The sequence below is a fragment of the Choloepus didactylus genome, chromosome 17 (assembly GCF_015220235.1).
Source record: "Choloepus didactylus isolate mChoDid1 chromosome 17, mChoDid1.pri, whole genome shotgun sequence".
In the NCBI taxonomy this organism is placed as follows: Eukaryota; Metazoa; Chordata; class Mammalia; order Pilosa; family Megalonychidae; genus Choloepus; species Choloepus didactylus.
The window spans coordinates 44,623,410-44,638,783 of record NC_051323.1 but is presented as its reverse complement, the minus strand read 5'-3'; the positions used below and the strand labels follow the sequence as shown (position 1 = coordinate 44,638,783).

The 15,374-nt window shown below is 37.0% G+C and overlaps 1 protein-coding gene across 1 annotated transcript; it reads left to right on the top strand.

Annotated features, from left to right (window-relative positions):
* The first annotated feature begins 278 nt into the window (after positions 1 to 278).
* On the top strand, positions 279 to 14,024 carry EPCAM (epithelial cell adhesion molecule). The gene is made up of 9 exons (XM_037807324.1): positions 279 to 461; positions 4,926 to 5,033; positions 5,293 to 5,533; positions 6,386 to 6,451; positions 7,518 to 7,581; positions 8,971 to 9,072; positions 9,823 to 10,023; positions 11,773 to 11,817; positions 13,139 to 14,024. The coding sequence occupies exons 1-9, from the start codon at positions 386 to 388 to the stop codon at positions 13,178 to 13,180; spliced, it is 945 nt and encodes a 314-aa protein (XP_037663252.1). The 5' UTR covers positions 279 to 385; the 3' UTR covers positions 13,181 to 14,024.
* The last annotated feature ends 1,350 nt before the right edge of the window (positions 14,025 to 15,374 follow it).

Below are 15,374 nucleotides of genomic sequence, written 5' to 3'. Positions count from 1 at the left end.
CGGGCCCGCACAACAGCGGCCAAACCTTCGTCCCGCAGCCAGCGAGCGCTGCGAGGTTGCACCTGGCGGTGGGGCGGGGCGCCCCCGGCGCGCACCTGGGGAGGAGGCGGTGCCCCAACGGCCGCGCGGGTGTGGGGGGAGGGTGCTTGGCTTCCCCTACCCCCACCCCCACCCCCTCCTCCAGGCAGTGACTCATCACCTAGAGCCCTGCGGGCAGAGGTGAGCGGCGCGGGGAAGGGGGGCGGAAGGCGGGGCCGCCAGGTCCGGCAGGTTGGCGCTCCGCCCCGTCGCACGCCCAGAACGCGCAGTACCTAGTCGAGATCCTATCCTCGGCCCGTTCGGAGACGACCTCGCCGCTGCCGTCCTGACGCGCACCACCCGCAGCATGGCGCCCCCTCAGGTTCTCGCGTTTGGGCTCCTGCTCGCAGCAGCTACGGCGGCGGTGGCCGCGGCTCAGAAAGGTGAGGAGCGGCCTTCGAGCGGAGTTGTGGTAATGGTCCCGCCCGGGGGGTGGCGGCTCTCGGGGCTCGAGACCCGAGAACCGGGAGGGGTGTTGCGGCGCTTTCCCGCCTTGAGGGCGGACCGCGCCGTGTGCCCCCTGCCCAGACTCTCCGCGCGCGGGAGGCGGCGGGAAGGCGCCAAACTGAGCCGGCCGAAGGGAACAGCCTCACTTTGGGACCCCTCTAGGGAAATGGCCCCGGGCAGGGGCGGAGGAGCAGGCGGGGGACAGGGTGGCCCCGGCTGGGAATCCTTTGGCCGGTGAGTGAGAAGGGAGGACCCTGGGCGGGGCGGTGGCCGCAGATTCCAGCGCCTCACACCTGGGCGAGTCCACCTCCTACGGCTGGAGCGAATTTGGGGGTCCCACGGGGCGGAAACCTGGCCGTGCCAGGAGGGGAGTCGCTGTGGCGGCGACCGGCCGGCCTGCCTCTCCCCAGGGCACCTGCGGCGGGCCCCGGATGTGGGCCTCGGGCGGGGGCAGGTGGCAGCAGGGAGGCGGCTACTGCCGCTACGCACCTGCGCGAGGGAGAAGGTATGAAGGGACATTGAGTGTAAGGTGTGTGTGTGTGTGCTTCCTCTTTTCTAAGGATCATACGAATAATGCCAAGTTTGTTGTAGGGAACTGAGAAATACCTGTAGCCATAAGAAAACGAAACACGTAACCCCGCCAGTAAAAAAGAATCCCATAATAGCTTGGTATATTTTTCTTTCAGACTGTGCTCTAAATGTTGTCCTAAACGTAAATTCATAATTTTACATCTTGCTCACCACCACCACCACCCCCATACACAAACACACATAACATATCCAGAATTTTCCATTTCCTTTAGTCTTTACATGGTTTAAATGGTGACAGAAAAATCTATGGCATAGAATGTCAGGCCATTATCCAAATGTTGGACACGTAGTAGTTTGATTCAAATTTTTCTCACTCTGGAATAAACATTTTGGCTGCATCTCTTGATTTCTTTGCAAGATAGGTGCTTAGAAGTGGATAACATTTGGTCAGAACTTTTTGGAGGCTCTTACACTACCACCAATTAGAGGACACCCTAATTTTAGCTTCAAAATAATGTGGTTTAGTCAACTTGTGTTTTTCTAGCTTCATTCTGGGGTAAATACTTAAATTATTTTTAAATGGTAATTGCTGCTATAGGCATATGCTCAAAAGGTATGCACCTGATTGATCTGTTTTAAATTTCACATCCCTTGAGGATGCAAAATATACTTTGAGCAGGTATAGTATAACATATTGCATAAGATTTTTTTTATTTCAACTTTCTTGAGATATATTCATATACCATACAATCATCCACAGTATACAATCAGTTGTTCACAGTACCATTTGTGCATTCTTCACCACAATCAGTTTTTGAACACTTTCATTACCACACACACACAAAATAATAAAAGTTAAAGTAAAAAAGAACAACCAGAACATCCCATACCCCCCATCTTTCCCTATTATTCATTTACTTTTTATCCTCATTTTTCTATTCATCTATCCATACACTGTACAAAGGGAGTGGGAGCCACAAAATTTTCACAATCCCACAGTCACAGAGTGTAACCTATATAGTTATACAATTATCTTCAAGAATAAAGGCTGCTGGGTTGCAGTTCAACATTTCAGGTATTTCCTTCTAGCTATTCCAAAACACTAAAAACTAAAAAGGGACATCTATGTAAATGCATAAGAATAACCTCCAGAATGACCTCTCAATTCTATTTGAGATCCCTCAGCCACTGAAACTTTATTTTGTTGCCTTTCTCTTCCCCCTTTTGGTCCAAGAAGGCTTTCTCAATCCCAGAATTCCAGGGCCAAGCTCATCCCCAGGAGTCGTGTCCCACATTGCCAGGGAGATTTACACCCCTGGGAGTCATGTCCCACGTAGGGAGGAGGGAGAGAGTTTACCTGCAGTGTTGGCTTAGAGAGAGAAGCCACATCTGAGAAAGAAAAGAGGTTCTCTGGGGTGACTCTTAGGCACAATTGTAAGTAGGCTTAGCCTTTCCTTTGTTACTGCAAAGTAACACCTAAGAGCAAGCCCCAAGATCGAGGTCTTGGCCTTCTAAATTGGTAGCCCCCAATGCTTGTGAGAATATCATTAATTACCCAGTTGGGGAAATGTAGTATTTCCACATTTTCCCCCAGTCTCTCAAGAGGGCTTTGCAAATACATCTTTATTCTCTGCCCAAATTACTCTGGGATATATTGGGGCTTCACACTAACCTGTAGAAACCAACCAGATTTCACCTCTCTATTCAACGTTCCATGTAGTTATGTTTGAATAAACTGACCTTACAAGTTAAATTGTGTAGTGTGTTACAGAAAAGATAGATTTTGCACCTAATAAACATCTCTTCCTTTGGTCTCACACAGAAGTTGAAGTTTCAAAATACCATCCATATCGTCCTTTACCCTTTAGTCTGAGTTACCTTAGTCCTAACCAGGTCAATTTTGTTCATATTTCTAGTTGAAGTTTGATCTCTGTTTTTCAGACTCCTTAACATTTGCTGTATGGGGTAATGCTGATATTCATAGCTGCCGAACTCTGGGCTCTGAATCTCAGATGTCACAGATAGTCAAAGTTCCAGGACCAGCCAGATTATACACAAAGAGCTCAGCATCTCAGAATTTAGAAATAACCATTACAATTCAGAAATAGGTGTAATTGCTGCTAAGAGCTTACAATCTAGGAACCTTTACAATAAGCCTTCACCTTATAACCTGTGCTCTCAGACTTGATTCTCAGAGCTTGCACATTATAGTTGGTCCAAATTAGTGAGGCATTATAATATTTTTCTTTTTATTTCTTGTTTATTTCACTCAACATACTATCATCAATGTCCATGCACCTCACAACTTCACTCCTTGTGGCAGCTCAGTATTCCATTGTATGTATACACCACAGTTCACCATTCCGTTCAGCAATTGATGTACCCTTAGTCCACCTCCATCCACTGTAAATCATGAATGCTGCCACCATAAATCTCACTGTGCAGATGTCCAGTCATGTCCCTCTTTTCAGTTCTTCCAAGTATGTACCCAGTAACCGAGTTTCGGGACCATATAGCATCCCCATGCTTAGCTTCCTGTGGAACCACTACACTGCCATCCAGATGGGCTGCACCATTCTACTTCCCTACCAAGAGTGACTAGGTACATCCCTTTCTCCACATTTTCTCCAGCACTTGTATCCCTATGTTGATTTTTTAGACAGTTTTATTAACACACCATACACTCTGTCCTAAGTAAACAATCAGTGGTTCCCTGTATAATCACATAGTTATGCATTCACCAACGCTATCTATATAAGGACATTTCCATTTAGTTTGTGCTGCGATCTCAGCTGTTCCACCCATTCCAGGGTGGTTTACAATGCGTGTCCAGTCACAGCTGTCCCCCGACAGTTGTTCCAGACTATATACTAGTTCCTAGCTATTTACTAGTTACTCTAGAGGACTAACTAAATTCTACACCTCTCTCTGCCGCCATCTTGCCCTGCCTCTCATATTGCATAAGATTTTAACTCCTCAAGGACAACCATTGTACTTTCTTTTGTGACTACCTCTTGGAGTTTAGTGCTGGACAGGTTATAGGTGGATCATATTCATTATAACTTAAACACTGAAAAATTAAAGCCAACTTGGGATATGAAAGATCAGTATGAGTTCTTTAGTTTATGATGCTAGTTTTTTGTTTTTAATGATTACACTCTTACTAGGAAAAGGAATGAGCTGTGCTTGCTAATTTGAAATTAAAATGAATTTATGAGGTGGTCAAGGATATACCTTAAAACTGACATCAATAGTTAGGACAGGTTGCTTAATATCACTTTCAAAATCAGGTACTAGGATATAATTTATTTAGGAAACCCACATACAAAGATGTTCCCAAATTCTATTGTAAAGGTAATCTTTTCAAGATACATGGTCCAAAGATTGGATATGTACCAGTAAGCCAGGTGAGTAAAAAGCACTCATCCCTTATATAATAAAATAGGGTGAGAGGAGGAGGAAATGTGAGGAATTGTTGCTTTTTTGGGAAAAGAGTCAGTGACTGACAGGGGTTTATCTAGTGGAACAGGAGGAGAAGAGCTGAGACTAGAAAAAATCATAAAGCAAAGCTGGGTGTAATGTTTAGAAGTCTGAATTCTTGGTTTAAAAAAATTGAAATGGGAGTCCATGTAAATTAGATTATATGTGTCTCTGTATACTGTATATAAACTATGTAGGACAGTGCCTGGCACTTAGGAAGTACTCAAATAAATTATAGGTGAAAAAAATTAGAACATTCAACAGTACTTTTTAAGCTTTGTGTCCTTGTAAATTGAGCATAATTGTCAGAACATAATTCAGCTGGAATACCAGAGATAATAGCTGCATCCACACTTTAAACAGCTTTTTTTTTTTTTTTTTTCTTCTAGATTGTGTCTGTGAAAACTATAAGCTGACCACAAACTGCTCTGTTAACACCAATGGTCAATGCCAGTGTATGTCAATTGGTACACAAAATACAGTTATTTGCTCAAAATGTAAGTAGAATGTCCTCTGTCCTCATTGTGCTTAAACTTTTCTTTGACTTAATAGTTCTTTGATGTGTCTTGACTTGGGGAGTTTATTGGCTCAAATCTGAATCATGTTATTTTTTGTTGAAGCTTCAGAAAGTGGGTTGTGGGAACATGTAAGTTTACAATAATCTTTGGTCCTAGGAGTTTTGAATTAAATTAATATTTTCCCCTGTAGCATCAAACTGCAGTTATCTTTCAGTGTGACATTAAGCTTTCTTTTCAGTGGCTACCAAATGTTTGGTGATGAAGGCAGAAATGACTGGCTCAAAGTCTGGAAGAAGAGCAAAACCTGAAGGGGCTATCCAGAACAATGATGGGCTTTATGACCCTGACTGTGATGAGAAGGGACTCTTTAAAGCCAGGCAGTGCAATGGCACTGCCACGTGCTGGTGTGTGAACACTGCTGGGGTCAGAAGAACCGATAAGGACACTGAAATAACATGCTCTGAACGTGTGAGGACCTAGTGAGTTGGACTGCCTATAATAACTTGTTTTCGTACTCTCAGTTTTATTTAATTAGATTTATTTTTTGAATATGTAACACAATTTTATGGTTTAAAATTCAAAAGCTACAAAAGAGTGTACAATGAAAAGTCTCCGTCTCATTCCAGTCCTTCCTCCATAGAACTGATGTCACCAGTTTATTCTGAAACCTTACACAGAGGTGTTTTATGTATTTACTAGCAATTTTTTTTTGTTTTTACATAAATACAGCATGCTAAACATAATGCTCTTTTGTATTTTCACTTAGCATTGTTCAGTATTTTGAAGTTAGATTACTGTTAAATGTGTATAATAATTTCAGCTACTTATATAGCTGCTTATTTATTGTTTTTAAATGTGAGATCTGGTTGTCTTTGGGATTATTTAATGAAAAGGAACAAACCCACTCAAGCTAGCTTAAGCAAAAAAAGATTTTATTGAAAGGGACTAGAAACCGGAATGCTGTCAGGAACAAAGCAAGCACTTTCCAGCTCTGTCTTCTGTGGCCTCATGGTTACTTTTCTCTGTTTTTCCCAGTGCCCTTTTTACTTGAATGTGGCCCAACTTGGCCTGCTCAGTGTTGACGTTATATGACCTTACATGTGTGGCCAGAGGACAGAGAGGGTCAATATTAGATAGGGTACTCTCTCCAGGGTGGATTCTTTATGAAGGATGTGTGAGGGCCAGGGAAAAAATGTATGGGCATATCTAATGCATAAACTTTCTGTTAGCTCTGGTATAATTCCACTTGAAATTTAATATTAGCTTATTATTAGAAAAACAGTACAAAAGCTTGAGTGTTACAGTCAATTAACACTGTCTTTAATTTACAGCTGGATCATCGTTGAATTAAAACACAAAACAAGAGAAAAACCTTATGATTTTGAGAGTTTGCGGACGTAAGTGCTATCAAATGTATTGTTATACTAGTACAACTGGTGCTCAGATTTTTTACCCTATACCATTAGAAAGACTAAAACAAGAATAAAGCCTTTTTCACATATCTGAAAAATAAAGGTAATATAAATAATATTTTTAATCCTATTTTGAAAATAGAGTTGAGAATAATACAAAGAACTCCTGTAGTACCCTTTACTTGAATTCACTAATTATTAACATTTTGCCACATTTACTTTCTATATGTGTGTGTATGCGTATTTAAGTGCTTTATATCTGTCTACCTACCCATCTATGAATGTGTAAAGTGTTTTTCCCAGAACCATTTAAGAGCAAGTTGTAGGCATCATGCCCCTGTAGTGTATCTTTTCCTAAAAACAAAAGACATTCTCTTACATTATCACTGTATGATTAGCAAATTCAAGAAATTTAATATTTATACCATATTGTGCCAGTTTTCCCAATAATGTTATTTGTAGCAATTTTCCCCCTTCCAGGATTGTGCATTACATTTAGTTGTCAGGACTTCTTAGACTCCTTTAATCTGAAACAAATTGTTCGCCTTTGTCTTTCATGACGTTGATATTTTTGATGAGTATGGGGAAGTTTTATAGAATGTCCCTTAAATTTGGTTTGATGTTTCCCCACAATTAAATTCAGGTTGTACATTTTTGACAGTGCTTCACATCAGGGTTACATGATGTCAGCTTGTCTCTTTACTAGTGGTGTTAAATCTGGTTAAAGTGGTGTCTGCCAGGTTCTCCATTGTGAAGTTACTGTTTTTGCCTTTGTAATTAATAAGTTATCTGTGAGCAGATATTTGGGTACTGTGTAAATATCCTGTTTCTGATCAGACAGTCACTCAATAGTTGTTTTAGCAACAGTGAATAATTGTAGCTGAACAAATTATGGTGATGATGGTTGCAAAATGGTTTAAATAATGTTTTAACAAGTTTAGTTAACAACAATTCTAGGCTTCAGGCTATCTGCTTAGGGAAACAGTAGTGATTCTTAGTGCTTGTGGTAGAAACATTTTTTTTTTAAACCCAGATTTTTAATTATTTACAGTGCTCTGGAGGAGGCAATCACAACTCGTTATCAACTGGATCCAAAATATATCACAAACATTCTGGTAAGATTTTTAGTTAATGAGCGTTAGCAGAAAACTGGTGGGATAGTATGTTTTGGCTATAAAGGACATCAGTGATTTTAGTAGTGGTTAACTGCGTTTGAGTGACAATTCAAGTCCTGTGAATTCCCTGTTGTTTTTGTTTTGCTTCCATAGCCTTTGAAAACTCTAGTTTACCCCTAAAGAAAATGTAGTATCTCTTAGTACTCCTAAAACTTGCCAGTTTTTTTTACCCTGGAAAATCTGTCTGTGATTGTTTTGGGGTACATATTTACTTTAACATGCTATACTAGCCCCATCTTCTTTGGTTTAAAGAGTTAGTCCTTAATCTGATAGCCGTTAACTCTTTCAACTGTGGTTGAAAAGTATGTGAATAGTGTGATAGAACTCTTTAAAGGCAGTGTGAATTTATTCTTAAATTCTTATGTATTAAAATAGGTGTGTGTTTTTTTTTTAAAGACTCTTGGAAGGAATGCACTTTTTTGCTCTCTAAAAGCAGATCATTGATCTGCATATTACATTTTGGATTGCATATCTTTAGCATATAGTTCTAATCCAAATAGGCACCAAATAAGGTACTCTGATGTCTTGCTTGTTTTTTTTTTTGTTTTTTTTTTTTTTTTTGTTTTGTTTTTTAGAGAAGTTGTAGGTTTACAGAAAAATCATGCACATTGATATTTTTGATGAGTGTGGGGAAGTTTTATAGAATGTCCCTTAAATTTGGTTTGATGTTTCCCCACAATTAAATTCAGGTTGTACATTTTTGACAGTGCTTCACATCGGGGTTACATGATGTCAGCTTGTCTCTTTACTAGTGATGTTAAGTCTGGTTAAAGTGGTGTCCGCCAGGTTCTCCATTTTAGTTCCCATAAACTACCCTATTGTTAACAGTATGCACTATATGGCACATTTGTTACAGTTCATGAAAGAACATTTTTGTAATTATCCTATTATTAACTATAGTCCATAGTTTATAGTAAAATTCATTGTTTGTATTGTGCAGTCAGTCCCATGTTGTTTTTTTTTTAAATTTTTATTCTACTAACATATATACAACACATATACAACCTAAAATTTCTTTTAACCACATTCACATATGTAATTCAGTGCTGTTAATTACATTCAAATTGTGCTACCATTTAGAAGAAAATTCTCTTGTGAAAAAAATATTCATTGCAGTTATCTGTGGTTGCACTGCAATTTTATTTCCCTTGGATAGATTTAAAGATCTCCCAGAGATTTTGAATCATTAGTGATAAACTCAATTATCTACTAATGGAGAGGAATAGCATTGAATATATATTACAGAATATCAAACACTGAATATTCTAGTAATTGAACTGATGTTTTTGTATGATTTTAGTAATTTATTTTTCATTGTTTCACACCTAGTATGAGAATGATGTTATCACTATTGATCTGGTGCAAAATTCTTCTCAGAAAACTCAGAATGATGTGGATATAGCTGACGTGGCTTATTATTTTGAAAAAGATGTAAGTATAATATTTATCATTTTATTCCTGTATTCAGGAATATAATGTTTTCTCTCAGCCTGAATATATTCAAAATGATTCATCACATATTTCTTCACTAAGTTTTCATCTCTATCTGATTATTCTCTAAGTGGTCTGCAATTAATGTCCTTCCTGCCATTTACATATATCTTTCTTACTTGTTTGTATATTTATGCCTTTCATCATATTGTTCTGCCTAGACTATTTTCTCTTTTATAATTCTTATCTATTACATCCTTGGTAGTTTTACCAGTTTCTGTGTATAGCCTCCACCCACTATAATTATGATTTCCATCAACAAGAGATAAGTATACTGAATGTTGTGTAACTTTGTTTGATTAAAATATTTCATTTAAACTTTCAAACTTTAGTAAATTATAGTGAGGTATTTTCTGATGAAACCTAGGATTTGCTTCAAAAAAATCTGGCCTGGAGTGTGGGACATGGGGAAAAAGTTTAAAAGAAAGCATAAATTGAAATAAGATTGGCCATGTGTTGATGTTATTGAATGTGGATGATAGGTACATGGGCTTCATTGTACTCTGCTTTCTACTTTTGTGTATGTTCAAAAGTTTACTGAAATAAAATGTTTTTTAAAAGCTTCAGTGTATCAGATTGTTATCACAGAAGTTTTAAACATGACAACAGTTCTTTTGGTAATAGTGTGTAACTATATGTGGCCATGGTTTTTTTCTTAAATATTTTTTATTGCTTTTCTCCTCGGTATAGGTTAAAGGTGAATCCTTATTCCATTCCAGTAGCATGGACCTGAGAGTAAATGGTGAACAACTAGATCTAGATCCTGGTCAAACTTTAATTTACTACGTTGATGAAAAACCACCTGAATTTTCAATGCAGGGTCTAAAAGCTGGTATTATTGCTGTCATTGTGGTTGTGATAATAGCAGTTATTGCTGGAATTGTTGTGCTGGTGAGTATAGTACAAGTAAAATTTCATTTAAGGGTACATTCTTCCAAGAAAAGGTAATATATTAAAGAAGTACATTCATATTCCAAAACATTGATGAAACAAAATCTGTATTTTTTAAAATGATCTTTATAGTGAATGAATCTGTTGCATTTCATGTCTGTTTTTATAATGCTGTTACTTTATGAAGTGAGAAAAGATACTAATTGAAAAAAGCTCACAACTGAAAGGCCATTTACACTCTTATCAAGCAGCAGATGGCTTTCAATTCTCTCACCACAAACAATCCAACACTCCTGCCAGGTTTAGGGCAAAATACCTGAACTCCCAAACAATTCCCAAACAATTCAATGAAATGAAACAAGAAACCACTATATTAAGATTAGCAGAAAAAAGAATTAAAAGTCATATATGAAGCAGTAATTCTAAATAAAAGATTAGCAAAGTGAATTTAGCAAAGTTTCAGCAGAATAATGTATCCCCTGAAAAACGGGGTTTATTCTAGGAACCAGGAAATCTTACCAATGCAACAGAATTCAGAAATAGACTTGAGGTTATATGGGAACTTACATTTTCAGTTCAGTGGAATTAGCATATTTGGCTTTCCATCTGAAAGAAAACAAAGTTGAATTCCTATTTTACCCGCCAAGGGCTGGCCACAAAGCTCAACTGTGTGAGAATGGCTTGTCCTGGAGCACAACATTGTGAAAGGGGTTGGGCAGTGTCTCCACATTCAAAAACACATTTCAGATGTATTATAGTTTAAAATGTATAAAAATGAAACAAATCTCAAGAAAATTAATTTAGGAAATGTTTGTATGACCTTGTGGTAAGAGAAACCACTTAAGTAAGGCAAGAATCCATGAAGGAAGAGACACACACCTATCTTGCCATATATATTTATATTTGATTTATTAAAATTAAAAATGTGTGGCAAAGAAACTGGAAAGTAAAAAGGCAAAGATAGGCTGGGAGAAAATTCCTCATGCATAACCAAAAAAGGATATTATTCATAATACACAAGAGTCCTTACAAATTGATGAGGAAGAGAGAAAATACCCTAAAAGAAGAATTGTAGTAGGTATAGACAATTTACAAAAAATTGGTGAATTTACAATTTACAGAATTCCAAATGGTAAATAAACACATGAAAGATTAATCATAGAACTCTAATCGTCCTATATAAATGAAAAGCATAAGTATACAAGGAAGTATGTTCAAGGTTTTATATTGAAGCATTGCTTGCAAGGGTCCATCTGGAAACAATCTGTGTATGTCAGTAAGAGAATGGATGAGTCAATTGTAGATATCCATGCTTTGGAAAATGTGGCTGCTATAAAGTGTGAGTTCAAACTCTCTTTTGATGTGGGAGGGTTCCTATGATGTTAATACAGGTTGCAGAGCAGGAAATGATACTGCATGATGCCATTTTTAGACCTCAAAGCTTATATGCATGTGTTTATGTGTGCTTCTGTTAGCATGGAAAAAGTGTGGAAGAACATGCACCAGACTGTTACATTTCATTTAAGATTATTTGTTAACTTGATGGATTTTTTGGTTGTTTCACTGGTTGTGGTAGACTTTTTAAAAAGGTTAGTAATGAAATTTTAAGAAACAATAAATACTTATGGATAGATTTTAAAATTAAATTTGTTCAGATAGGTACTATATCCATTAAAAGCATGTGTTTCAATTTAGACCAATTTGTTTATGTAGTAGTCCTAAAAGAGTGGTCGTTTTTCTTACATTCAGGTTATTTCCAGAAAGAAGAGTATGACAAAGTACGAGAAAGCTGAGGTAAGTGAATTACTTAAGTAATAAAAAGACCCTTCTTTAATCTCTCACCCCTAAAATTCATTGTACCTCCCTATATACTGACAGGTGTCCCTTTACGGTGAGTCTTTACTCTGGAGTCCTTTTGTGGCGGTAGTCCTTAGGGTCCCTCCCTTTAGAGGAGAACAGTCTTAGAATGGGCTCTTACCTAACTCCTCTTGTATGAGTTCCATGGCAGACCACTTTATATTGAATTCTATTTATAGAGAATAATGAGACAAGAAGCCTATGATTTTTATCCTACAGAGTGTCAACAAGAGTAGACTATTTTAGAGGCTTCACATTAGGGAAACTCAGTGTGAATAATGATCTGGCTTTTTGTCTCTATGCCAGTAAAATAATAATAATTAGAAATGAAGTTAATTTATGTCATAATAAATCTGTTGCATACTAAGCATGTAAGCTTGTGTGAAATTAAAATATCAAATTGTTTGATAATGTGTTTCAGTCAGTTGGAGTTGGATATGAATACAGTTGTCCCCTGAACCCTATCAATAATATTTTTAGTACATCCTTCAATGTTTGTATATTTAAGCATTTTTAATTGTATATGTGCTACTTATTAATATTTTACCAAATAACATTAAAATAGAAATTTAAAAGAATATGAAAAGAATCTAATGGAACCAGAAGTTCTAGCATTTTCTTCCCATACCCTGGTGGATTATCTGGTTTACCTGGTTTGGGGACCACAGGTCTAGTGACCACCCTGAACTGAATTGTAACAGATAAGACAGAATGATCCCAGGTAGTAAAGTAGTGTTCAGTGTAGTGTTGAGGTAAAGAACAATACACACCTGGCTTTGACCACTTCCTAGCTGAGCAAGTTATTTAACTTCTTTAATGTTTAAGAAAATGTTTCTTCATCTCTAAAATTGGTATAACGTAATCAACTTGTTGTAAGTATTAAACAAAGTTAATCTTTGTAATATGTTGGTACAATGCTTGCCAGATATTTACTTACAGTGGTTGTCATCATTTTCTCAGTTCTGTCTGTAACTAATTGTGTGATCTGGGGCAAACCACTTAATTCTAAACTTCAATTTCTTCACCAATAAAATGAAAGATTGATAATAGAAAATTAATTGGTTCTTCCTAGCTGTAAAAAATAGTATAAATTTAATTAAAATCTTATCCATTGTTAAAGATGTATCTTATTTACTACTCTCCCAACTCATTTTGGCCATATTTAGTAGTTTTTCTTTTCTTTTTCTTTTTTTTTAAGTATTTACAGAATGGACAAGGTATTTTAAAAAGTTTCTCTATTTTTTTCCCTCTATTTCAGATAAAGGAGATGGGTGAGATGCATAGGGAACTCAATGCGTAACTAATATAATTTGAAGTGAAACTACAAGAAGGGAAATTAGCAAACGGACTCAGATTTCAAATGTATGAGCGTGGGAATGAAGAGATCTTTTTGGATCATTATTTTGTTAGTTAATGTCATATATTTGTAATAGTGAAACTTGTGCTCAAAATGTAAGCAGCTTGAAATTGGCTTTCCCAATCTTAAAATATGACCACACGTGTCTTAAATATGCAGATTTAATACAAAACCCAGAATTTAGACTGCATAGTTAAAATTATGCATAACATTGGAGAGTGTATTAAATACGCTTCTAGCATAGTGTTTGAATGACTATAGTCTCATTTATGATTGAAAGCTGCTTTTCTGTTTACTTTTTGAGTCTTGTACATATTGTTTTCTCTAATTTCTTTAAACTTTTTTTATGAACTATGAAATAAAACATGTTTAAACTGAATTTCCTAACTTTGTATCATATTGAATCAGATTTCATAGTGTATTCTTAAGATAACAGGTTAAGAATTATTCTGAATGCTAATTACAAATTAGTTTTGCCTGAGTACTAATAACCATGTATATTCAATATAAAATGTATAATGTAATATTGTAACTTCACAGAAAAATCTATTTTATTCTGAATGAATCGTAAGATTCTCTTCTAGACGAAGATTGGCGTTTTGGTACAACATTTATACCAAATGAATTGGTGAAGAATGTTCTGACCATGATGTCTGTGGTTGGTAGAATAAGAAGCAATGTTTAATTCACTGAAGTTTCTCAATATAGTACATAATGAACAATTAGAGTATAGAGGTATTTTCAGTTACCTAAAAATGTTACTATAAAATTAAAGTATCGTGAGATATTTTGCTTTTTTTTTTTTTTTTAATTAGAGAAGTTGTGGGTTTACAGAACAGTCATGCATAAAATACAGGATTCTCATATGCCACCTTTTAATATTCTGCTTTTGATAGTGATTTTTAATGTTATGAAGGTCAAAAGAATACATTAAAGAAAATTTGGCATTCACTGTTTGTGGCAATATAAAATGGTGCAGCTACTATGGAAGATAGTTTGGTGGTTCCTCAGAAAGTTAAGTATAGAATTACCATATGACCTGGCAATCCCTCTGCTAGGTAAACATCCAAAAGAATTGAAAGCAGGGGCTCGACCAGATATTTGCACACCAATGTTCATAGCAGCATTATTCACAATTTTCAAAGGATGGAGGTAACCCAAGTGTCCATCAACTGATAAACAAATGTCAATGGATAAGCACAGTATATATGAATACTATGGAATATTATTCAGCTGTAAAAAAGGAATGAAGTCCTGATATATGTGACAACATGGATGAACTTTGAAGATATCATGTTGAGTGAAAAAAGCCAGACACAAAAGGACAAATATCATATGATCTCACTGATGTGAAATGATAGAATAAGCAAATTCAGAGTCAGAATCTGCTGACTCTGATGGGGTGGGGATAGGGAATGGGAAGTTAACCCTTAGAAGTATAGGGTCCCTATCTGGAATGATAGAAATGTTGGTAATGGATGGTGGTGAAGGTAGCCCAACCTTGTGAACGTAAGTAATAGCACTGAAGTACATTAATGTGATTAAAAGGGGAATGTTAGATTATATATAGTAAGAACAACAACAAAAATCCATGGAACTGTATTACACAGTGAACCCTAAGTTAAACCATAGACTAGTAGTTAATGGTACAATCATAAAAAAGTGCTATCACCTGTAGCACAATAGCATGTGTCTAACAGCGCTGAATTATGTATGTCGTGGTTGAAAGGGGAAGCTTAGGGTCGTGTTTATCACTGGAAGGAAAGCTAGAGGATAAAACAAGGGCCTTTTATAATACAGTGAACCCTGTTGTGGATGATGAAGGTGGTTAATAGTACAAATACAAGAATGTTCTTCCAGAATTAGAAGAAATGTATGTCACAACCACAAAGTGTTAATAGGGTAGTGTATGGGAAAAAATGTACCTAATGCAGACTATGGACTTTAGTTAACGGTAATATTTTAACCTTCTTCCATCAGTTGTAACAAAGGTACCACACCAATTCTAAATGTCAATAATGGGGTATAAGGGACATGGGTTTTTTTTTTTAGGAGCTGTGGAAATGTTCCAGAATTGCTTGTGGCAATGAAAGCACAGCTCTGTGATTATGCTGAGAGCCATTGATTGTACACTTTG

Excerpts from the sequence above, each read along its gene's own strand:
- EPCAM (XM_037807324.1), top strand. The coding sequence starts at position 386 with ATGGCGCCCCCTCAGGTTCTCGCGTTTGGGCTCCTGCTCGCAGCAGCT. Across the intron at positions 9,073-9,822 it reads CTTATTATTTTGAAAAAGAT|GTTAAAGGTGAATCCTTATT; the intron begins GTAAGTATAATA and ends TCCTCGGTATAG. Across the intron at positions 10,024-11,772 it reads TTGCTGGAATTGTTGTGCTG|GTTATTTCCAGAAAGAAGAG; the intron begins GTGAGTATAGTA and ends TCTTACATTCAG.